Here is a 25,798-nt window from a genome sequence, read left to right as displayed (position 1 = left end):
CCCCTCCTTTTGTATTTGAGCACTCTAAGGGAAGTGGGATGAGAGCAAAAGCCAAGGTGTTTTCTGTGGCAGCAGGGCTTTGTGCCATCTTTCTTTCTGCCTACAGGCTCTAATCAAATGTTTATTAAGTAACTCAAAATACGGCCTACCAGCATGAGCAAATTCCAAAATGTTAAATAACGTAACTTTTCCATGAAGGGTTTCTTTTCGGAAGCTAAGTGAAAACTATAGAGAACTTAAGATACCGACGATCTTTCAATAAATTAAAAAAGCAAACTGCAAACTAATATGTATTTTAAGTAATCTTAGAGTAAAAGCTATGAGTGTAGTAAGCATTGGCCTAATCCTACAAAACTTGTTCCTCCCATAAAATTTCAATTGAACATGTTAAAGGAAAACGCAGGATGCAGTCTTAGCATTAGAAAGACTCAACCCAATTTTTTGTCAGGTGGTAACTGGTGATAGGGTGAAGAGAAGTGCAGTAACATGACTGGAAGGAAGAGCTCCAAGACTAACTTCACCATATTGTCAAAATCAGCCCACCTTCCCTGAGGAGGACCTGAAGTCATCCAACACAATTAAGTGTACTTTTAGCCCCATGACTTTACTAGAGATATTTTTTAAAAAGCTAGATCTGATCACTGAACAAAAGGTCAGGTTTTATTTTTTTTCACTCACTGTACTCTCATTCATGAGAAAATAAATAGCTGGAGCCAAGGTACGTACATGAGAAAAACAACAAACCAGCCATGGGTACAACTACAGTAGACATCTGATCTTTTAAGCCATGCCATGGCTTTGAGTAACTTCTTCAGTTTTCATAGGATATTAATGCATGCCCAATTATTTCTTTAAGCTTTTGGCATGATCAAAATTGTACCAATCAATCGCCAGCATATACATACCAATGCTTTGCATTGTTTTATTTTTTTAAAGAGCTAGTGTATTGTGCCATGTTAATATTTGCATATTGCAGTTGTTAGCAGAATTGTACAATACCAGCAGAGTTGCACATTCATTGGTTTAGCTGTCTTGCAATACTGTTTAGTTCTGAAAACTAGAAAGAAAGCGCAAATCATATTTTGCATCAACACTATGCTACACCGTAATATTGTAATTTACTGCACCAATCTGTATCACCAATGAGGTTGTATAAAAACAACTTCTAAAATTATTATTCACAATCAAGTATCAATGTGCATACATACAGATTCAAGGCTCCCCATTTGTTTAGATTTTTTTCTAATCTCAGCAACCAGGACACTTTGCTGTTAAATATGCTATTTTCAATAATAAATAGCAACAGCAGAAGTTTTCATATTATGGGTATTTTTATATGAAGGAAACAAAGGGGGAACCTGATATGAACCTTAGAGAACATATACTTCCAAAAATAAATGTGTTAAATCTGATTTTTATATACTTAAAATATCTGTACACAGGTTTTCATGTGAGATCGCTATTCTGTAAAAAATTCAACTCAACCCTTTTGTTACGATAGCTAAATTTACCCTATTTTCTCAGCTTTTTCATTGCACAGTATATTCAGAGCTCTGTTTCAATATATAATTTAATATGATTTGATTGCAACACATTGCAATGTTCTGTTTCTCACACAATAAAAGAATCACTCAGTTACCTTTTCAATGGACTATACTCTACCATCAAAGAAAACAAACTGAAAAACAATAACATAGCATCATCATCATGCAAAATACCCTTGGAAACCAACGTCCAAATATCACAAAGACATTTTTTATTCACAAGCGTTTTTGTTTGAGCCTTTGAAGGATTCGACTAGCTTTATATATAACTGTGTTGTGAAAAGGAAGTGAATATTACACTGAAATTAACATTTTTCTGACAGATGACACCAAGTTTAAGATGAGAATCACTTTTTAGTTAAACTCTCAAGCAACTTTATATACCTAAAAACAGAAGTTTCCCTCCTTCCTTCCTTCCTTCCTTCCTTCCTTCCTTCCTTCCTTCCTTCCTTCCTTCCTTCCTTCCTTCAAACTAACAATTTATAAACCTACCAAATCTTAGGTGGCTACATGATTGATTTTGGAAGAATAAACCACTTATCATAAAGCATTTCAACCATGCTGAACTTCTGATGAAGACTAGCCAATATTTGCATTTTACTCAACTAGTTTGGACAAAGCTGATGTTCGAAGCAGCCATCATGGTGCTAATAATGTATATTGGGGAGTGCGTTTTCTTTTTTCTATTTTTTTTTTTAATAACTGTTCATGTAAAAGAATATAAATCTTCAAGATATCTAAAGCTTAAAAGAAATTAAAATGATATACATAAGCTATTATCAGGGGAGCCCTTTTACATAAAGTCATCAAGATTACAACAACAAACAAACCAAAAAAAAAAAAAAATCTTAGATTCCCCAATGGAGCACATACAGAATTCCATTTGGATGGCATAGATGATGCAGCATTCACACACGTTTAAGTATCCGACACTCCAACATGCAGCCACCGGGGGTGCCTTTATGAGTCTCACAACGAGTGATAACCAGACACGAGCGCTGCTGTTCTGCTGCTGTCTGAAGAGCTGACCCTTTTTCTAATGAAACTGAGGCTATCGTTTTGGCCGGGTCTTGATTAAGTTACGCAGGTTTTGGTTTAGCAAGGTCATAACTGGCAGTGTCTGCTGCCAGATAACAGCCAAAGCAGGACCAACTGAATTCCTACCATAGACCACAGCGATGGACTCAGACCAGAGACACCACCGCAGTCAGCCGAATCTTCCTGTTGACAAGGAAAGAAGAAATCATTTAACACCAATTAGAATTAAATTTCCTGAGAAGTAATCTACGTTCTAGTCTTCAACATTTTGAACTATCCTTGAGGCATCCTTTTTGGTCTTATATATGTTATTTTTTCTAAAATAACAGCAAAATAATTCCCGGAAGGTTGTCTGATTTTTGATACAAAGAGTGACATTACTACATTAACTATAAGCATGGGAGGATTAAATACTTACAAGACTTACTGCAGTCACTTATGAACTAGATGGGATACTTAAACAATCAAACAAAAAATACTGTGGGATATACCTGGGGGCCCCATTAAACCATATCTATATTCCTTAAAATTACATCAATTTGGAGATTTTGAGTACCACTTTATTGTGAGGAAAGGTGGAAGAACAGCTAACTTTTCAAGATTAGAAAACATATACCACAATATGTTCAGGTCCATTTCATCAACATGATCACACATTAAAACAAATATGCTCTGCAGGTGAAGATACGATCAAAGAGAATGAAAACCCTTTCTCCGTCTCTGGTGCTGTATTCAAGTATGAGAAACAAGTTTTCTATTGGCTTTTTGTACACGTTTGATGCAATCTGTAAAGAAGACACCTTCCAGTTTGTGGGCTCACTCTGAGCTGCATCACTCTGTCATGCATCAGTGGACCTAACTATTCATTATGCCACACAGCAATCACACCTCTTTTCCCCATTCCTTTTTGCCACTAATTGTTCTTATTTGGTCCCATTTTGCTTACAATGCATAACATCTTTCACATTATGGACTTATTCATTAGTCTGGCTGACATACATTTGATACCTGTTCTGGAGTCTGTAACATCTTTACACCTTCTTGTTTCTCAGAGCTTATACAATCTATATTTGGCTGCCTAAAACACCAGGACACTATTCCAGCCATCCCCTGCACCGTCCTGTCCACCAAGTCTGAGACTCATGGGTAGCCCTGAAGGCTGAAAATATTTGGTTTTCCTCTTGTTTTCACTGTATTCTGTACTCATAGCATAAAAAGACACTTTCCATTTTCCAAGAGATCCCAAACCTCCAAGGACAAGTCAGCAGTGAAGGTAGGAAGGGACTTCCTACGAACAGGGGAAACTTCTTGAACAGGAGGAACGTGTGCAGGGAAGGACAGACTGCACCTTAACAGTAACAGAGCCAGAGCTGCTGGCAAAGAAATTAAAAAGATTTTCAAACAGAAAGCAGAGGAAAGCCAACGAGAGTGGAACAGCTCCTGGTTCGGTCTGACATGCCACTGAAGCATATGTCACTAATATTCAACGTGCCTCAGATAAGGCTGGGGGGGTTGTGGATAAAAAGTTCAATCAGGATAAATAAAGAAGGGTCATTAAAACACCTTTAATTTATTGACACATCCTTAAGCAAAACTTCCAAGTGCTTCTACATAAATGCTAAGAACATTAATATAAAGATGGGGGAATGAAGACAAGTCTTCAATGAACCATCCCAAAATAATACTTATATCAGAAACCTGGTGGAAGGGGAATAATCGGCAGGACAAAGCATTGTCAGGCTACCAGCTTCGTAAGAATGGCAGTGGAGGACATATAGCAGAAGGCTAGTATGTAAAGTATAACATAAAATGTAATAGCATAAAAGTATTATAGGAAAAGGGAAGTATGATGGAATCTCCATGGGTAAGAAATTTCAGAGTCTAATAATAAAAATGCAACACTAGGATTGCACTGCTGACCACCCGATCAAAGTGAAAATATTAATCATGAAATGTTAGAGAAGCCATATATAGACTGGATCAATGTCTTATCAAAACAAGCTGTAGAGATCACATTTTTGGTTATGATAAATAGCTGCCTTTTTAGACAACCAGTCTTTGACTCTTCAGTGGTGCATGGGGCCGTCTTCAAAATTATTAGTAGAGAGCTGCTCTGTATAGCTCTACTAGCTCCATAGAGCACAGTGCAATAGGATTTAGCATTGTTGTGTGAGAGATCGGGCCAACCAAATCCAAAACAAAAAATACCAACTTCAAGAAAGGAAACTACATGAAAATACCAAAAGCAGTTAAAAACCCCCAAACAACCCCAAACCCAAGAAAACAGAAAAAACCCTTTAACAAACAAACAACCAGATAGTAGAAAAAAACCCTAGAAGCATCATCTCAAAAAGTAAGTCCCTCACAAGTATCCAGAAGAATATTTGGAAATATTGCATTAGATATCCAGGTAAAATGAATGCCACAATTAGGACAACCACCACCACCCCCACCACCCCCCCCAGAAACACAACCCCAAAACAAATGAAAAAACCACCAACACCTCTCCCCCCAAAAAAACCTGAACAAACCCAAAACCCCAAAGAAACACGACTGCATGGATCAGTAGGGAAATTAAGTATACTGTCATAGGGAAAAGGTCGGTATTTAAGAAATCAAGTTTAATCCAATGGGCAAGAACAGGCAGGCACATAAAAATGGCAGATTAGATATAAACAGGAAATTGGGAAGGCTGATAAAGAATTTTTGATGACCTCCCTACAAAATATGCTGAAAAAGATCGTACAAAGTTTTTGAGTACATCAAAAGCACAAAGGCAAATATGGAGTTAGGGCAGCTGCTTGGTAACAGAGGTGTGCAGCGGGAACTTGCGGATTACAGGGCATAGCAAACAACTTCAATGAGCTCTTTGTGTCAGTTTTAAGGGGTGAAGACTTTAATAAGATTACCACCACACACAATGCATCATTTAAGGCAGAGAGGTCAGATGAATCAGAATCAGTTTGGAATAAATATATGGAAAATCAGATAAAGCAGAAAAATTAGACTCAATATGTCATCAGGAATTACAGCATTCACCCACAGCCTTCTTTAGAAACTTCGATGTAAAAAAAAAAAACACAACACAAAACAAAACAAAAAACAGCATTCAAGTTCTTCAAAAAAAAAAAAAGAAGAAAAAAATATTAATTCTATCCTAAAGCAAATAGCTCACATTAGCTGCCATTCTTTATCAATATCAGCTATTTCCAGATATGTCTCTGTCTCTGTTGGCTTTATAATTTAGTTCTATAACTTTGGCGTGGGTTTGTGGGTTTCTTTTAGTTGATTGTACTCTACAAGTTCAAAATTCCTAAGGTTTCCGGTCAACCAGTAAGTCATAAGTGAACTCTGCTGCACCAGATTTGGAGTAGGATGCTAAGATTTGAAGATGTGCTGAACTTTCTGGTTTATTTAGTTTGGCTCTGTCACTTGTTGCATCTGCATTGTGTCTTGTCATGTAGTTTTATTTCTATTCAAAGCACCTAAAAATAACCCTGTTGCTTCTTCCTCACAATGAGTACCATAAGAAACGATTTTCAGTAAAGGTTTCTTCTCACATGAATTCAATGAATAGTGCTTGGTGTTACCTCTTGGTATATAAGATTCTTATCACTGAAATTAATTAGAAGAGTCATCTTTGAAGAAATAATCTAAAGTAAAGCACAAGGTTTAAAATTTGCCAATAGAGGGGAGATGTCTGGAGCGTGAGAAAGAAGTAATTTGAAGGTCTTAAATAATATTGTGCATAATAGGAAGGGGAAAACATCTTTATAGTAAAAACTGCACGCAGTATGGATCAGGGTAGATGGAGCTCCCCATATAGAAATATACAGTACTGAGCTTTCATGGCACCAAATATATATAGACCAAATATTGGATAAATTATGTTGATGAATTAATCCTACCACTATACGTACTTGAAAAAGAAACTCCATTCTGTTGCCCGTTTCTATTTGCTTTTTGAGATTTTTTTTTAAACTACATCAGAATTTACGGGCACTGCTTTTACATTCAGTAGTTAAGACTATGTAATATTCCCATTGGATTGAAAAGAAATATTTTAATACCTTTTGCTATCTCCCTAAGACTACACAGGGCAGTTTTTAAAGGATTCACAACTTCACTACAGCGGAGAATGTCTTGGAAGCCTCATGCAGGAGAGAAATCTTTTTATTATGAATGACAGAGTTAAGCTGTACTAGACAAAAGTATACAAGATTTATATACATATTTCAAGGTTGGTCAGATTTTAACCTCATATGGATCAAAGTCACATTGAATTTCTGAGGTTTGTAGGCCAATTTACAGTGGTAAACCAGCAGTTCTGCCAAGAACAATTATAAATATTCTCTCTGGAATCCGTTATTCTTTTGTGTCCTAAGCCAAGATGAAAATAGTAGTGGCAAAGGAGGTACAGTAAATCCTATCTAAATTACTTTTTCCTCCCCAGCATTGAACATTGTAGTTTTCTTTGCATTTTAACCGTTGTGAAAATGACAAGAAATGTAAAAAATAAAAGGAGGATAAAGTCTGATTGCATGCCGATTTACACAAATTAAAAAAAAAATCAACAGTTTTAAGGAAATGAGTGGGAACCCATCATTACTTTGCAACCAGATTGAGGAAAACGTCAGTTTTAATGGTCTTCAAAATGTCTTTTTTGAAAAAAACTTCTCCTATGCCTGAGCTGAAAGAAAACTTTTTCCTGTAAATGTTATTTTTGAAATTTTTTATAAAATTGCTTATAAGAAACTACATAGCAACATTTTATCTTATTTTTACCTTATTTTCTCTTTACCTCCACCAGTGCAATTAGACACTGAGCTATTTTTCAGCAGTTTCACTGAAATTTTCCAGCCCTCTACATCAGTCTCTACTGCATCAGTCACAAAGTAAACCTGAATAACCAACAGATCAGTTGGGGATGTCCTCTCTTTGTTGTCTTCAAAATAATATTCTGTGTAGTATTTCTCTTTGAAGACAGAAAAAATTGGAAAATAAATTGTAAAGAATCCATTTTAGCCAGGTTCATTTCATCAGAAGTGTATCAGAAATTTCTTGCGTTAATAAGTCACCTGTCCAATTTCCTTGCATGCTTGATGTGGAGAAGCGTCAAATCCAAATGTCATCTCCTTTGTCATGCCTTACTATGATAACTCTAGAGAGGGTTATTTTACAACATCACACAGTGTGAAAATTATTCAGCACTTGCAGAATGGAAATGAATGTTTTTATAAAACCATAATTTCATTGCTAAGTACCAAACCCACATAGTCATTGCTATATATCGACATTTCCTTGAAGGCAGTGCAGGTCCATAATTTTAAAGACACACATGGAAATATAAATGCATATATACGTACATACATGACTAAGCCTACAAACATACTCGTTACTCTTTTAGAAGTACACCATAACTATTTAATGTACTAAAACTTTGTCTTGAAACCTTAATCATCAGAACCCTTTCAGAAGCCATTGTGCTACACTGACTATAAAAAGGATAAAATAACAACATCTGCCAAAGAGCTTCTGATCTGGACCTTGATATCAACTGGTTACCTCAAAGTTATACATTTTATAAGCATATATTTAAACGCTTCATATTGCATGGAGAAGAACTTTGCTTTTACTCAAGAGTCATTTCAAGTTCCAGTGCAAGGTCTTTCATAAATTTGGTGTTACCCTCCTTTGCCTGGATGACCACAAAAAGCTGTCAAAGCTGTACAGATGCCCTCATCTAGACCAGGGATGCAGCCAATCCCATCAAGATGTATACAGTCATCTTGGCTGCTAATCACCCCCAAAGCTCCCACTGACATCCCTGGGAGCTGATGGAAATAAGACATTCCCAGAAGGAGCTAAAAACCTTTAAAGTTCTTCTCTTTATTCTCAGACAAGGCAAACAAAACCAGTGTGTGTGGACAAAGTAAGAGCAAGCCATTCAAGAGGCTGATAAAGCCTATTCTGTTATCCTTAATAAAGAAAAAAAAAGAAAAAGAAAAAGAAAAAGCTGCTGTTACTGAACCTGATCAGCTGGTTTATATCTGTGTTGGCTTCAATGATTTTAATAAAACTACACAGATTAATGTCCAGAGAGAACCCATTTCCAAAATCACAAAGTTATTAAAACCAGGATGAATGAACAAAATTACCTTTATAACTTTCTGCTGCCAAAAGTCTATCAGCTAAAATTATATTCCATGGGTTTCCCAGTATTTTGGTTTGCCTTCTTGATCAGAAAGACCATTTTGGACATAAAGAATTCAGCTCAAGGTGAGTCTCTGCTGCATTACGTACACTGGACAGTAGCTTTTTAATTAAAATAAAGTTATTTGCAGAGCAAATTGCATGAGTAAGAACATGAGATGTTAATCTTCTAGATTTTAATGTGAAAGCCAACTGACTTGGGGGAAGGGACTTTCAACCTTCCTTACAACCTTCAGCCATGGCTGTGCAAGTTTCTAGGTTTGCTAGAAGTTAGATCATTTAAATACAGGATAGGAAACTTCAAAATTACTCAAATACAGCTGTTAAATGAGCTTTACCCTTTTTTTCACTGATGTTCAGGTGATATTAAGTGAACCTTCCCCCAGGTATAATAGGAACATAAATTACTGAGAAAACGAGTATTCTAAATGTTTACAATTTTAAATATGTTATTACACTAACTCTGAAAAATGATCTCTAAGGTTCCATTTCTGCTTCTCAGCCGCCTTTACTTTGATAGATATGTTAGTATCTCCCTCTAGTGGTTTTCTGCGTAATAATATTGATCAGGAACCCCTCCAGTGTACAAGGTCGAGTTTTATTCTCATTAGATCAGCAAAATATGTCACTAGCACAGTAGTGCACACTCTCACACTATTAAACGCAACACCGTCTGAAATACCAAGGCTTTCATTATGAACCCCAGAGCCTTCACTAAGTCAACATACAGGACTTCACGTATCCATGTACTTAGAAGAAAAAACCTACCTTCTGCTGTAGTAAGGCAATCAATATGTTGATGTTACAAAAAGTTAAAAAGCAAAAATATTATTTTACTGATTTCATCGTTTAACCAAATTGATGCACACTATTACCTTCCATCATTAACATTTGTGTTAACTTGAATGCAGTGGAAACTCCTTGCTCTTCCCAATAGCACCGCTCCCAGTATTCTTATACAGAGCATTGATCTTTGCTATCCCTAGGTAGAACTTTATGTTCACAGGTATTGTAGTCTCTTCTAATTACTTTGTACCTTTGTCTCTGTGCAGAAAACCTTCTTCTTCTGATTGATTTCAACAGGGACAAGGGGAAAATGCGCTGAAGGGAATGACACTGACTCAGTTGGTACATGTGCAATCTCAAAAGAGCCAACCATATAAACCCAACAGGTTCCTTGTCTTTGTATTTGCTATGGGAGAGGCCCTTGTGTTCTGTAATTCTGATTTATAAGGCTCCAGACAGGGTTTTTTCATATTTAATTTCCCTTAATATTGCAATAATAATTTGCTCCAGATTGTTGCTTTTAGGGCTCGCTTCATTCTGTTTTCTTTTGTATGCTTAGTAAGTAAAAAAGTCTGCTAATTTTTTAAGCCAAGAACAAAACAAAAAATTAGAGAAAGTAACTGACCATCCACACCACATGAAAACTTGCAGAAAAATGAAGATAGGAGCGGACGTCATGGCAGAGGCACGACTCGTTGTGCATATAGGCTGATCCTATTAATAACGGGCAAAGTAGCAAGTAGAGGAAAGGAAAGAAAACACAGAAAAAAAGACATACAAGATGAGATATCATGCAGATTGCTGGCAGTTAGCAGAGTTAATGTGAAAGCATCCACCCAAGAGCAAGAGATTCACAGCAAATTTTGCAAATAAACTTAACCAAAACAATCCACTGTTACAAAACACATGACTTACACACTGATTAGCACATCAAGCTAGTGAGCAAGAGTTGTACTTTCACACACAATCGTATCAGGAAGACTTGGAATATTTACAATGACCAAATAGCTTTTGGATGGGTTTTCAACTTTGTTTAACCTTTGTTGGCCAGTAAGAAGACTTCCTTTTTAAAGTACCATTTGGCTACTAGAAAAATGCATTGAATACCAACTGTCTGGACTTCTTTAACACTCCAGACTTCTCAAATATTATGCCCCATTAAAGAAAAGCAGAGAATATACTGGATTAAAACCTGGTATATGGCAGTGATAGCCAACTAACTGCACTACTTTTGGACAATCTTTCATTTGCAGAAATGGGATAAGGCATTAAAAATGCATTTTTAAAATATTTCTATAATGGCAGATACTTCCCTGTTCAATACCTTTTGTCTTGAAATTTATTCAGATCAATTTGAATTCAACATATTCTATTTCATACAGTATTTTGAAAGGTAAGAGATTATACTCAAAGTAAATTATATCTGTGGCACAGTTATAATTTTTCTCCTTCAAAACTTTATTTTATACAGCGCAGGGAGTACTAAACAGCAAAGTTTGCTGATTTAAGTTTTATACCTATTAAAAATGTGACCTAAGGTCAATACATGTTTGCAGATTTTCTAAGTGGAACGGTATCCTAAACCAGATATAATATTTTTTATCATTTATCAGCATCTTAAATAATATTTGGAAAAGCTAATATAAAAATACTACCTCTAAGCCAGGATTATCATCTAGGTGTGAAAGCCATTGAGGAACTGAATTTCACAGCACCTTACAGGGACCATCAGATTTACGCTTGCTGATGTTTGGGGGGTTTTTTAGAGGGAATCATGTGTGAAAGTGCAATGGTTACAGGAAAGGCAGATAAGAAAGCAGCTGTTAATTTTATGTTAATCATGGGATACTTAAAATAGAGTGGCTATGATCTAGAGTGAACAGTATGTTTAGTGATAGATAGAAAGGTTGCCAGGCACCAAGGTACATTTAAATGCAGTTTTCACTGCTCTTCTAAAACAGCTCTACAATTGTTTTTAAAGATAGTCCTAAAGTATTACAAGTTCAATTTTACCTGTTTGGCTTCATCAAAACAGACATCAGGTCCCTTTCTGTATCTGGGTTGTTTGACCATTTCGCAAGGATTTGGCCCTTCATCTGTTTCTCTGGTTAAGGACCATGACTGTTTTTCATGCACCGTACATTAGCAGGATTAACATTCTGTTTTTACTTTCGTGGGAGAAGTTTTATGCTAATTCAGATAGTACCGAAATAAACATCAATAGTCACCGTACCTTGTTTAAATTAAAGAAAACCAAACCAAACCAACCCTCCAGATAAATTGAAATCAGATACCCTTTTTTTTACACTGCTTTAATCAAGAAAATAAACATCCTGCATGACTTTTTAGAGCCAGTACTTCCAGAACTGTACACAAGATAAATAAATATAAAAGCTGAGGGTTTTTTAAGATTTTCTGTATTGCTTTTATTACCATCGCATAAATATTACAGAACATATTTGACGAAGTAGTAAATTTTCAATGGTACTTATTGGTTATAGCACACGTTACCACTGATTTATTCTGCTAAAATGAAGAAACACAGTAAAAGCGAGAAGCCTGTTTGGAAAGTAAAGTTACATACAGGCTGAAAATTGCAGTGAAGGCCTAGAAGAACTGCTGGGTTTATGATGTATACACCTATATTACCCCAAATATCATAGACAAGATCATCCCACTGTAGACTTTGATGGTAAATGACAGAAAACCTAATCAGATCTCATTAGCATTTCAGTGATGAAGGGAGACAGAGAAAATGCTGTCCAAACTAACAGCAGAACAGCAGGATAGAAACGGGAGCGGTGGCATGCTATTAATTAGCTAACTGTAAATGCGAGGTAATACTTTAGCTTACATCTCTGAAATCTGTAATTGCTGATATTTAGATGTAAGTACTATACTTCACATTTGCCACAGGCTAACAAGGGACACAAGTCATGGCAGTGTACTTGAAAGGCAAACTGCAAAAGCCTCTTCTGTTGAAACCTGCTTATGTTACCATTCAGTATGTTAAGCTTTTTTTTATTCCACTGTTGGCAGTACACACATGAAAGCTAAGCAAGACTGTTTTATAAAAATCAGGCACCAAAGCTTTACTTATCTTAGTAGCTCTAACTTATACCTGAAGGAATCCTATCCATGCCCTACTGTGGAGTACTGGAGCAGCCTCACTGCAATGAGCGGAGATGCCCAATGGAAGAAACAGCAAGAGGACAGGGAATTTAGCTCTACAGATCTACATCTGTCTTCATTCAGATCTTATCAGACCCACCTCCCCTCTCCTCTGCCGGGGCCCAGCTGAAAGGGAAGTCGAAACGTAGAAATGTTCTAAAAGACCATGTGCACGAGCAAAGCTGTACCAGCCAGAAGGAAGCAGAGTCTAATAATAACCCTCTGAATAGCACCCAGAGGTCATTCTGTCTGCTTGTGTGATGTTATGCTACATCTGCATTTCACAATGTACCTTAGTTATAGTAAAGAGAGAATAGCTTAGTGCTGCATAGTTGGAACAAAAATGAAATAGTTCATTTAGTCAATGTAAGGCCACCCAGCTGCTCTGGCTGCCTTTTGAGGTTATTTACTGCTTTCTAGAAGGTTTGGGTCCCACCGGGAAATGTACTTCATGTGCCCATTTCCCATCAAACGTGCTTCATTTTCTATAGTGAGTGGTGTCTATAAATTCAGACAGTGGCAACAGTTAATCAAACTGTCATGGACTGGAGCCGATTAGAATATTTGGCTGTGTTTACATAGTTCTGTGATGACATGGATATTGCTTCCACCCCAATGTAACTTCCTTTTCAGCCCAAACATAGGTGAAATTCCAGTTGTATTAATGTGGCAATGAACACATTGCTTGTGCCAAAGAAACACAGTCATCTCTACCACCATCTGCTTTTCTTTCAGGAATGGGAGAGGCTGTCTCAACTAACTTCCTGACATGGACAAAGGTATTACTAATTGTTTTCTATATTCTGTCACAATAATCCAAAACATGACTTGATTTACCATTTCTGGCATGCTATCCTCATGCATATAGAGCAGAGAAAAATTAAGGTGAATTTCTCCTGGCCTAGAATATGTGTATGTTGTTTTTATGTATTTCCATCATCATCACCTGCAGCTATCTACTGGAGCGAACAGGCTAGGGGCATAGAGATTGGCATGAAGGTGGTTGTAAATCAGAACAACCTTTCACATGCTTTTAATTTCAATCCATGTGATGCAAGGACTCTGCTTAGCATGTATGCCACCTATGTCTCCAGTCAGCTTTGAAGAAATTCTGTGCTAGCAGCAACTCTAGCCTTTGATGGTTAAAGAACTTCCACAAGAACTAAGCAGTTCTCATTGGCACTGAGCACACCAAAGTGCCTCCATCACTTCACCTCAGTGTTGCAGGCATCAGGGCAGCATTTCACCTTTTCATGATCAAACACTTCTATCTTGGTGGTGCCCTTTTTGATTATTTCTCTAGACACACATACCCTTGTCTTTTCTAAAGGCTGAACAAACCATGGACTCTCAGGCTCCCCTTGCCTGTCCTGTGCTCCAGATGCCAACCACCCTGGTGGCCCTTCACTAGACTTCCTCCAATATGTCACTGTGGTACCGGGGAGCCCCAAACTGTACAGAGCACTCCAGACGTGGTCTCACCGGTGCTAAAGAGATGGGATGGATCAATTCTCCCAACCTGCTGACTACACTTTTGCTACCATAGCCCAGGATGTGACCGGCCCTCTTCATTGCAAGGCACAGTGGTAACTGATGTTCAACTTCTTGCCCATCTTGATCCTCAAGTCCTTTTCTGCAAAGCTATTTCTAGTCACTCCACCCCCAGCCTATCCAGCTGCATGTCATTATTCTGTCCTGGATCCAAGACATTGCATCTGTCTCTTGGAAACTTCATTAAGTCCCTGTGAGCCCATTTCTGTTTAGTTCCTCACAAATAACAGCTTTTCTCTCTACCTCAATGACTGCTGTCTCAGATGATTTGTGATATCACCCACAAATATCTGCTGCTTCAAGTACTCCAATGGCAACCATGCTACTAACATGCACATAAACAGGACTTTTTTTTTTCCAAATATATCCCAGCGTATCATAGCCAAAAATCAATCCACACTACTAAATAACTTGATTTTAAAGGATACCCGGCTTCTCCGCTTGCATCAGTGGCTTTGGGTCACAGGAGCGGCACAGCAGTTGGCTGTCACTAATAATGAATACTAGATTGGTGTTTGAAATCTTCTCTGCGTGATAAAGTCTGGAAAAAAAGCCAACAAAAACCTATGTTTAAATGAAGCAAGGAAATCCGTATTTGAGAAGGGAATACAGTATTGGAATAAAAGGAATCCAACTTCACAGATTCAGTCTGTCTGCTACTGTTTATCTTTTCCATTAATGAACAGCAAGAAACATTTATAACAAATTTTGTAGTCTTTTCGACATTTCCACGGTTCCCCCTTTTAACTAGACTTAGTAGTGGAAAAAATGGGAAAGAGCATAAAATGACTTTAGTTGAATTAATAGCCAGCTCTGTACTGCTGCAACAGTAGCTGTACTGAGAAATCAGTTCAGCCTCAGTTCTTCCCCTAACAACGCTGAGAAAACCCCCATTCACAAACACAAACAAACAAACAAAACCCCAACGCATAAACCTGTCTGTAAGAAGGAGAGACAGAGGTTTAGGGTATGTATGCTGTGTATTGAATGTGTGCTTGTTGCATTTCTATGTACATATAATTCCACACAAGGCCTTTAAGTTAGTGGGGAAACCTGTTAATCTAACAGGTTAAGTGCTTTTAGTGGATCCTAAATACGTTTTCATAGCGGATTCTAAATACATTTTCATACATGTATAAAATAACAAACAAATTTTTTTCTATAGGTGGTTACCACTCTATAAAGCAGAGTTACATTACTTAGATGTGAAATGATCAGGTTATTTCTGAAATTTCACAGACGATGAGTTCGTACCACTTATTGGGTAGAATAAGAGGACAAAATACCTGTTAATTAAATAACTGATGTTGTGATTACATCTCTGGTTGATTTAACCAGCTTAAATTGTCCTTTCATACTCATTCCCACACTGTGGCACTATTTTTGCAATATTATCTTAGTAATTTCTGTAGTCTTTCAGTAAACTGAACTAAAGAACTCTTCTGAAAACTCACCAGATTAAACAAACAAACAAACAAAAAAACCCCAAACTCACAAAAAACCAAACCAAACCCCAACCCCCCAGCTTAATGAGTTCTCTGTACAACCAGGAACCACACAAACACATACTAGCAACATGGAGGAGGAAGTATGGAAATAGAAAAAAATGTCTGGGTGTTTCGGCTGTATTCACCATTCCCCAATGTCCTCTGTCTTTCTTTCCTGCCTTGAAATATGGTCTTCAAGAACTTTGAAATCTGACTGTTAATTTTAATTTCTAAGACATTTTCAAAAAGTCTTCATGTATGGAAACTTTCAACCCAGCAGGCTTTTGTATGAAATGCAGAATTAGGTCCAAGTTGCTATGTTTCTGAAGTATCCAATTTTTTTAATATTAAACATCATCTTGAACAGGCACATGGCACCTGAAGAATAATTCTTTTAATCACAGAACAAAACAGCATGGTTTGCTTAATAAGACCCACAGCTCTTAAATCATGAGCACTGTTGACTAGAAGGTAAATGTGAAGATAAATTGCATAATCTCTTGGCCATCAAAAATTCTAGTGCATAACCAGATTAAAGAAAATAATCTTCTGAATATTGCAGAAGGCCTTTAAATTCACATAATAAATTACAAGAAAATAAATTGTAGCAGAAACAGAAATAAAATTTTGATGAAGCATATACAGACTATAAAAAATTTTACTGAAGTATTTCTATAATTCTTCAATTATTACAATTAAAATTCATTCTAAAGAAATACAAAGACAATGAAATTTATCGTTTTACTGCCTCTATACTTCTTTGTCTTCCTTCTGTAAGTGTGGTGTCATTAATCCAAACTAATTTTTTTTTTTTGTTCTTATAACAGTGTCATTATCTTTTGTAAAATAAATGAATATCCAAAAAGTTATTATTTATATTGAAGAAAATTTACCTGGAGCAGTTTATACAGTCTACAATCCCACTGAAAGATTTATCGTCATTTTCAAAGAAATACTGAGTTTGCTCAGTGATACAGCTTGTTTTAGGCAGGGCAGCACCGAAGTCGTCATCTTCCATGTCAGCTGACAGAAAGAAGAAAATAAATAAATAAACAAGGACATTTTTAAGTCAGAGACACAATGGGGAGATCCAAATATGGCCCCCAGCCTAGATTCTTACCTTCTACTTCACTCAAAGTTGACTCTTTAACATTCCCTGGACTTACCTGCCTCAAGGAAACGTGGAAAAGTCAAGCTCAAAAACAGCTGCTGTAATATAGACCTGAACACAGAAAGACAACATACATTTGTTAAAGGCTTTTTGCCATCTTTGTGTTTTACTGGGTCCTTAAAAACTACTCAAATAAGAATAATTAACAATGGAATCATCGTGGCTAATTATGCTTTTGCCAGTTAATGAAGCTGTGTTTCTTTAAACCTTACAGTTTGGCCCTGGTTTTCTTTCCACGCTTTCTGCCAGGTCTTCTTTCACGCTAATCTTTTATGCTACTGTTGAGATTTGCTGTCATTTGTGCTCATAACTCACATAATGGAAATGTTATCATGCCATCCATGTCCTCCTTTTATACCTCTGCAGGAGGTGGAAGATGCATGTTGGCGTCCCTCTAGCACTTAAACTAACCAGAACTCCTTTTGAACACACTCAGGAAAAATGCTCCTGCATTAGATACTTTATACTGATTAAGGCTGATTAAATTGCTGAGAAGGAGATGATCACTGGAATATTACAAGTATATTATAAAAACCATTACTGTAGCAGTTGACTTTTAAAACCATCTCTATTCCTGCTCTTGAGGTATAGAATATATTTTCCTCCTAGATGCTGCTGAACACTTAGGCTTAAAGAGCTCCATTTATTTATTTTCCTTTGCTCATGATCATATTCTTCCTATTTTATTCACTTGAAGCAAGTACCGGCTTGCCACATACATGGCCCCCTTCTCCTCTATCAACCTGTCAAAACAGGAATCGCAATTTAGGTTCCCTGACTCCCTGTTTATGCTTAAACCTTCTTAAGTTGAAGTTTCCTGTCATCATGTTTTAGGTTTCCTTCTGCCTAAAAATAATACTTGATCTCTCCTCATCTCATCCTGCATTAGCGCTTCTTCTGCAGAGAGAAGGGACCGTATAACTTTATTCAACCTCCAAGATTTTTTTTCCTTTTCTCCTTACCCAGTGTGATCCATGCGTAAAGAAACAGCATCTGCCTGTCACCTTTCCAGTGGAGGCATTGCCTGCAGGAGCTCTGGATTCACATCCACAACTTTGTGCCGTGAGTGATCAGCTGGACAGTGCACCAGTCATCACGGATGAGCAGAGACCTGACGCCATTCACAGAATCATGGAATGGTTTGGGTTGGAAGGGACCTTAAAGATCATCTAGTTCCAACCTCCCCTGCCATTTGCTGACAGAAAACAGTAATCCTTTGTGAGGATTCAACAGAATTTACAGGGAATTGAGTGAAAAAGGCAGCCTGGGAAAACTGTAAAATCTTCTGAGTTAAAAGAGCATGAAGGAGAAATGATATGTTCTCTCTTAACTAAATGCTGACGTATTGCATATAAATTTTGAAAATTATCACTCACACCTTTATCCCGCATTGTTGCCTGAAACACTATAGTTTTCTTTAATAACCTGGTTTCTCTTATTTCTCTGCATTTGCTTTTGCCAGGTGTCTCACTGAATCCATTTTTGGTCAGCCCTTTTCACTCTGCTTGCTTAATGGCCTTCTCTGCCTGCTTCTGACCTAGATTCCATTAAAAACATGTCCACAGAAAGTACTTTCATGACGTGCTTTCAAGTTAAACATCACACAAAATAAACCGCAGGTCTAAATTGAGTCCAGACCACTGATTCTGATTTGAACACTGATAACCTAAAGTTTCTCTGCTTGAGAAGGGCTCAAGTTTCTCTTCTGGATTATTGCCCATCTCCAGTTTTTGAGGTTTGCTGTTGTGCAAGAAAACGGAGATTTTTGCTTTTGCTGTTAACAAAATGTCACCAACAATAAAAAACAACATACAGTTTTCATAGTGCTATCCGTGAGAAAATTACTATATGTTTATTCAGCTGTTATATATTTTAACTCTTAGCTTCATAAAGGAGGTAATTTGTTCCAGTTTGATAAGTATTATATAAAATAAGCATAACAAAACTTTAGAAAAAGGAACCAACAATCTCCAAGGGTGCAATTCACACCAATGCAAAAGTATCACAACAGTCCCAGTTACTTATCCCACTTGGTGCTGGGGTAAGTAGCTGGTAGGGGTGTCTATCTACATGGCTCTGAAACAGGTAAAATTATTTCTGTAGCTATTACTAATAATGCACAAACCAAAGTCAAAAGAAAAGAAAGCTCCTTAATGGATCTTTGGTTTTAAAGATACAGTATTGTGTTCGTGGAAGATAAACCCAATTACTGGTGTAATTCTGCCTCTCTCAAGATCAATCCCAAAACTCCACAACAGTCCAAATAAAGCAACTTTTCCCTTTCAGCTAGAAAATGCTAGGACACATGACTATAGAATTATCCAAAATGCTTTATATGTATTTGCTTCCTTTAGATAGTTCAGTAGTGCTTTTCACATTCCATTTCAAAGAACCAACTGATAATTATCATGAGAACCTGTAACTGAACTGTGCCATTGGATAACGTATTGGATATCCTGCAGCCTGAAGCCAGATTTCTTTACATTTTGCAATAGAGAAGCTTCATGTGTTCTTGTAAGATGATTCACTGAAAAGCAAACACTGATTTTCTCAAGGCTTCTTGCTAGAAAAAGGGAAAAAGGATATTCTGAAAGAGGGAATCAAGTGATCAATAATTCTAAACATAATAACTTCATCTGAACCTTCGCACCTGCCGGTCAGACTTAGACCATTAATCCCAACTCTGCTTCCTGAAGCTGATTTTCTAGTCAGAACACGCAATCACAAAACCTGGCAAGAGCAGTTTTGAATTCAACTGTTGACAGAACACTGAATTTCCCAAGGAGTTTGGAGACATAACTAAGAATTTACACCATGAGAAACTGCAGAAACAAAGGGTTCAGACTAATACAGTTTCAACCTACTGATTAACTCTGGTTTGGACACACAGATTTCTGACGCACTTGCACTTACCAGGCAGCTGCCGAAGCCCACCATCCTAGATGCAAAATATCTGTTATCGTAGGCTGGGAGAAAAGGAAGAGACATTATGTTACTTGCATAAACACTTGCACACTTTTAAGGGAATGCCAGTCACCTCACAAGGGGCTACTGACCACATAAGCAGAACGAAGTCCAGCTCCTTGCTTTGGCTCTTCTTCAGGATCGCAGACCGATTGATAGTCGTACGACTTGTTAAAGGCATACAGGGACATGTTAATCAGGTTTCGCATCAAGCCAGGATCAATTTCACCAAAGAATCTTCCAATCTGATTAGGGAAAATATATGGAGATAAGTTAAAGTATTTTCAAGTATTTTTATCACTGAAAAGTGAACAGTTCTGATTTCAACCCCCTACTATTTTTCCCCCTACACAACTCATCCGCTTGTGCTGCTTACGTATTTATTTCTTTGTTTGACGATTTCTCTCCCAAAAACTTAGTTGGAGAACTCCAGTTAGACAGTAATTGTTAAATGCATTGTCAATGAGACCACCTTGCTTGGGGAAGAACAAGAAGAATATGGGAAAGAAGGTGTGTGTATGCCATACTACCTGCCCTCACCATCATAAGTCCATGGGCACCCTGCCAGCCTAAGGGCGGAGCAGAAAGAATGCAACTTGGTAGAAGTACGGCATCTTGAACCATAAATAAGGTTGTGCAAAAGACTAACAAAAAAACTGGAATTTCTGATACAACAAATTTTTTTGTGATTTGGAAATGTTATTCTTAGAGTAAGCTAAGAGTGGAAAGCTATTTTTTTCTCTTAAAACATCTTCCTATTTTATTTCATGTTCTGTCCTTAAAAATATACATACCTGTTGTGTATACTCATCCCGATTTGACATCAAAAGAAATCCACCATCGTCAAGGATAACACAGTCCACATGCTATTATAAGAAAGTAAAATATGCTTTGCAGAAAGGATTTGTCAAGAGAACACTCTGTAAGAAACTATTTTTTATTCAACACTTAAAAAGTATCTTCAAATCTATGTGGCTCAGGCTAAATCACAACCCCATAGCCAAGGGCCAATATTAAGCTATAATAAGCAGCATTATCAGTATTATAAAAGTTTGTTCAGATCAAAGGCTTATTTGTGGCTTAATTTCATAAAAGTTGTTTTGTAAATTCTTATTTGCTCAATACTTTGCTAGTTCTGAGTGCTATATCCTTATTAAGTCTGATTATAATTGAATCTCAACTCATAATAAGGGACTATAACTTCTCATGTGCTTCAGCCATGCTTAAAGTCCTTTTCCATTTGCAGCTTTTAATGGTAAAAGTCTTAAGGGCAGACTGTCAGCTCACTAGTCGTGCTTATTCTCACTTGCCAAGGACTGTAGCGGGTTTCTTCCAGATGTCAGGTGCAGGACTGGGAAGCCCACTGGTTCCCTGCGCTTTGCACTTTGTAAAAGATCCTTGCAGTCCGAGACTGGAGAGAGAGCAGCGAGGCCAAATAGAGACCCTCCCAGCGTACCCTTTTTGCTGTAACTCCTGCATTTAAGGATCTCCACCCTCCACGAAAGAATTCACGGAAGACCTGAGCGGAGGAAGCTTTTAAGCACATGGCAGAATCTGATACTGTGCTTGCCCCTGAAGCTGGGCTCTCCTGAGTGCACAGGATCCCCAGATCCTGAATGGGCTGGGAACAGAGGAGAGGAGGATGGCTAATGACTGCACATCCCGTATTCTGGTGCTTTTCACTTTGCATTTATCCTTCTCTAAGGTCTTTTTCTTCTAGTGTTCTTTTTCTCAGGGTTTTCTTTTTTGTTTTTTTTTTTTTTTTAATTCTCCCCTTTTCTTAGGATTCACCTCTTGCTCTGAAAGTTACTTTTACGTCTTTCTCACATTTTTCTTCGCATAATTTTCTATTGCTCTTACTCTATTTTTTTCCCTTCCCTCTACTTCTCATAACCTCATTGCAATGATTCTTGCAAGTACTTCACCTGACTTTTGTATCTTCTTTCACCCCCTCCCCTCCTAATCTTCATCTCTTTCTCAAGACACAAATAACTAAGTCCTGTTTTCTGTAAAATTAACCCTCAAACAATAATGATAGAATAGTTGCCTTAGATAAATCTAGAGAGAATAAGTGAATTTTCATAATCTGCCAGATATTCATAAAGTGAACATATTCTTACCATACTGTTTCTCTCACAGCCACAGATTTCACTGTTGCACTAAAAAACAGAAGCACAGTAATCTTCACAAAAATGTGTCAAAGGAAACTATATTTCACAGTGATATTAATCAATCAAGACAAGAACAAGTGATTTGAATTTCAATATCTGTATATTAATCAAAATTAATTTTGAGTGTGTGTCATTTATCAGAAATATCTCTGAACAACCCGTATTCAGTAATTATCGACAGCACAAGCTCTACTGTCTTTCACAAACTCTTTGATACATCTCCCTTTTTAAGAATGCTCAATATATTAGAGAGAAATAGTCGGGGGGACTTGCCAGGATGTCAGAGTTGTGGGTATAAAGTAAAGGAGAAAAAACATGTGCATTTCCATGTGCTTGGGATACGGAAAGAAAATCCAGAAAACATGCTGCCAAGTACCTTTTTTGACCATGAAAAGCTTCACCAGTCTCAAAGCTTGGGAATCCCGTGTGATGAAGGAAGCCCACCACCTCCAGTTAGGTAGTATGGCTTTGATTAACAACAGGTTTTTCTCTTTTTCTTGCAATATGTGTATACATACGGACATAACTGTCTCCTACTACTGGACAATGCTGCAGTCACTCATCTCAAATGAATTCTGAGATATTCCTCTTCCTTACTTTTTTTTCAGTTATGTATTTTTGTCAACGTGCAACAATGTGCAACATTGCCGCATCCAATTGTTCCATAATTATCTTCATTTTGTACCTCTGCTGTACTATTAATGTATTATTAATTCCTCAGTTTTTCCTTTGATTTGGCCTCTCCTCCTTCCTATTTACACCTAAGCATTAGAAGTGAGGAATGAAAGGGTCATTAAGTTCTGCTGAAATGCCGTGACGTTGGTTGCCATATAAACCCTTACTGTTCACTGCTTATGCATGCTCCATAGTAAATAAAAATAGATTGACTTTTTTCTGTTGTTTTGTTGGGCTTTTTTTAAACCAATTATTCTGCAGATTTTATTCACTGCTACGGCAGAATCTTAGTAGGGAGCCTACTGGCTGGAATAGGTCATTTTTCTGTGTCTTCATCCATGTTCTATAATTATGAAAGCAAGACACATACAAAATACAGCCTGTTTCGACATAGATTTATTTTGTGCATTTGGATGATTTAAATACCACAACTACTTGGCAACTACGCATCAGTGTGACTCTGGCACAAAGAGCTGTTAGACCTATTTGCATCTGAAGCTTTGAGAAATGCAAATAAAGTTCAAAAAAGACTTGGTCAATTGCTTACCAGGCTCTTGATTGTGGTTTTTGTGAAATTTTCCATCCAGCTGGTTGCATCAATTTTTATTCCAACAACTAACAAGAAATACATGAAAGTCTTTTTTAGTAAAATGAAAAAAAAATAAGGTAACTGTAGAATCCTAAAAAAAGGGGGGGAAACTATAATAACATCTAAATTATTAAACTGGAAAAGGATAAAATATGAGTTTTGCTCAGTTTTCTGACCACCAACATCCTTCATGAGACTAATAAATTAAACACTCTTACTCAAACCCAGCCAGATCTTTGGCTTGATTTCCACCAGCAAGATTAAAAGAGTCCCAGAGAAAAGATTGTTATATAAAGTGAAGTTTCTTTGAAATCTCAATTAAATTTCTAATTCACTGTGGAGCAACAACCAAATAATGAATGTATTCGGCACCACTCTATCTTACCTGCTGGTTTCAGAAGCTTCCCATTTATTGTTATTTCCACAGCCTTGCTTACCATGATACCTGTTTCATAGCTATTGGCACCACTTTCTGAGAGTATAGAAGGGGAAAAAAAAAATGGTTAGGGTGATATGAGTGCCTCTTCCTCTGAAACTGAAATTCATGATTATCGAAATACCCAGAATTATTAAAAAAGAAAACCTTATTCAAAAGCACCACCCTAGTTTCACTATGCGTTTATCACCTGTAAGAGCTCAGATCACCAACATCTGGATGACTAAGAGAAATATTTTTATTTACTTTTCTTCATTCACTTTTTGTACACAGTTTCACTGCTTCATAAAGTTTCTGTAGGCTTTTTTTTTCTCTTTTTCTTTTTTTTTCTTTTTTCCTGCAAGCAGAGCCAGGAATACTTTTACACATGTGAGCAGCTCTGTTAAAACCAGGATCGGAGCCAAAGAGATTTTATCCTGCTGTCGTCTGTGTATTTTTCAATGCAGAGTATACTGACACCGCTCACTACCCAGCAATTACTCCTCTGATGGACTTCAGCCTGTTTTCAACACTGCTTCGTATGAAAAAGCAAGTTAGAAGTACATTCCCTGGAGGTTTTTGAGGAACAACAAAGGCTTCGGGGAATTCACTTAATTACCTTGTTACTATTTTATTGAGAAAAGATGCAATAAATAAGTATGAAATAACAGCAATAAAAGATCCCATATGTTTAAGAGAGGAGTATGTCATTTGTGGTAGCATCTCATTTTTAGCTGAGCTTGGCAAGGTTAATGCTGTTCACATCAGTAACGAGCGCTTACTGTTGTGCATATATAGGTCTTAAACATCACGGTATTCCAGACAAACTGGTTTTGGTGAATAAGCGCAACTGGAAATAGAATTCAAAAGCAAAGTTTACATGAAGCAGCACTGCAGTGGGCAGAGTTGGGGACTGTTGCCTGTTATACCTGCTCCCCCAAGTTAGGCTTGGTGTTGAGGAAGTACACAGAACTCAGCTCAAATAAGGCTTTCTTAGGTAGTGTTACTGTCCCCAGTGCGATTTTCTTTCGCTTCCTTTTAAAATACTTCTGCCAAAGCATCTCTGTCAAACACTGTTTCAGTATAATAAATGAACACCAGTACTCTGCATATTTTCAGCTTTGTTAATTCTGCGCATGCAGGGCCACCAGAGTAGATGACAAATTATGATTTCCCTTGTGTAGTGCCCTCCTAGCTACCTTTTGCTTAATAATGGGTGACATCCCAAGATTTTTTTTTTCTTATGGAGTGTTCCACTTGCATGCTTTATCAGTGACCTTAACTGGTATAGGAAACTTCCATAAGTACACTTATATTGGACTCGTTAGCTCTGGCATTTCAAAACAGTGATGACTTACTGTTGTAGTATGGAGCTGTGAAAATATAGTTGTCATTATCTAAACTCCGTTTATAGAAGCTGACTTCATAAGTTTCAGCATTTTCCAACCAATCTTCTCCTGCCCTAATCACACAGAAATAGTGATCAAAAAAAAAGATAGTTAGTACCTCATTAAAGCTGAGCTACAGGGGACGGGAGTGATGTTTCACAATTGGAAATTATGTGAGATTCATTCATATAGTCCTCAGACTTTGTCATCTCTCACTGGTTAACTGCCAGGTGTAATTATTTTTATTTTTTTTATTTTAAGTGGAAAAAATAAAGGAAAACAGTATTCTTGGAACAAGATGGATCTTGTCTCAATGTTTTTAGATATATTGAGACAAATAGAACTGCAACACTACTTACAACAAAATATAAACAAACTTTTATAGCACATGCTGTCTCTTGAGTAATCACCCCAAAAGATTTTATATCATTAATAACACCAAAACAGAAAATATACTGATTTTGGGACTAAAATTCACTGTTATTTTCCCATTTGGGTGAAACACAGAATAACCTAAGAAAATCAATAAATTTGCCATTTACCGGTATATCTGTACTGCTGCCCTCAATGTTCCCAGTCACTGATGGGGGTGTCTAGTTTATTATACTACCACTTTCACATTCCCTTTTTGCCCT

The 25,798-nt window shown here is 37.1% G+C and overlaps 1 protein-coding gene across 7 annotated transcripts in view; it reads right to left on the bottom strand.

The window, feature by feature from the left end:
* Positions 1–1,552: 1,552 nt before the first annotated feature.
* Positions 1,553–25,798, bottom strand: part of CACNA2D1 (calcium voltage-gated channel auxiliary subunit alpha2delta 1) — a 426,351-nt gene continuing 402,105 nt past the window's right edge. For 3 of the 7 annotated variants that reach the window (XM_074592546.1, XM_074568628.1, XM_074572617.1), the window contains 12 exons: positions 25,134–25,237; positions 23,746–23,832; positions 23,319–23,386; positions 22,046–22,084; positions 20,720–20,791; positions 20,018–20,170; positions 19,875–19,927; positions 16,957–17,012; positions 16,684–16,813; positions 14,732–14,844; positions 11,595–11,677; positions 1,553–2,765 (listed from right to left, as the gene is read on the bottom strand). In XM_074592546.1, coding sequence (XP_074448647.1) covers positions 2,649–2,765; positions 11,595–11,677; positions 14,732–14,844; positions 16,684–16,813; positions 16,957–17,012; positions 19,875–19,927; positions 20,018–20,170; positions 20,720–20,791; positions 22,046–22,084; positions 23,319–23,386; positions 23,746–23,832; positions 25,134–25,237 — 1,075 coding nt within the window. In that variant the 3' untranslated portion in view covers positions 1,553–2,648. The remainder of the gene's footprint in view (positions 2,766–11,594; positions 11,678–14,731; positions 14,845–16,683; positions 16,814–16,956; positions 17,013–19,874; positions 19,928–20,017; positions 20,171–20,719; positions 20,792–22,045; positions 22,085–23,318; positions 23,387–23,745; positions 23,833–25,133; positions 25,238–25,798) is intronic. The other 4 variants (XM_074575046.1, XM_074583784.1, XM_074601051.1 and 1 more) reach the window with 2 other exon arrangements.

This window comes from Larus michahellis, chromosome 1 (genome assembly GCF_964199755.1).
Source record: "Larus michahellis chromosome 1, bLarMic1.1, whole genome shotgun sequence".
NCBI classification, from domain to species: domain Eukaryota; kingdom Metazoa; phylum Chordata; class Aves; order Charadriiformes; family Laridae; genus Larus; species Larus michahellis.
This window is presented reverse-complemented; position numbering and strand designations above follow the sequence as displayed.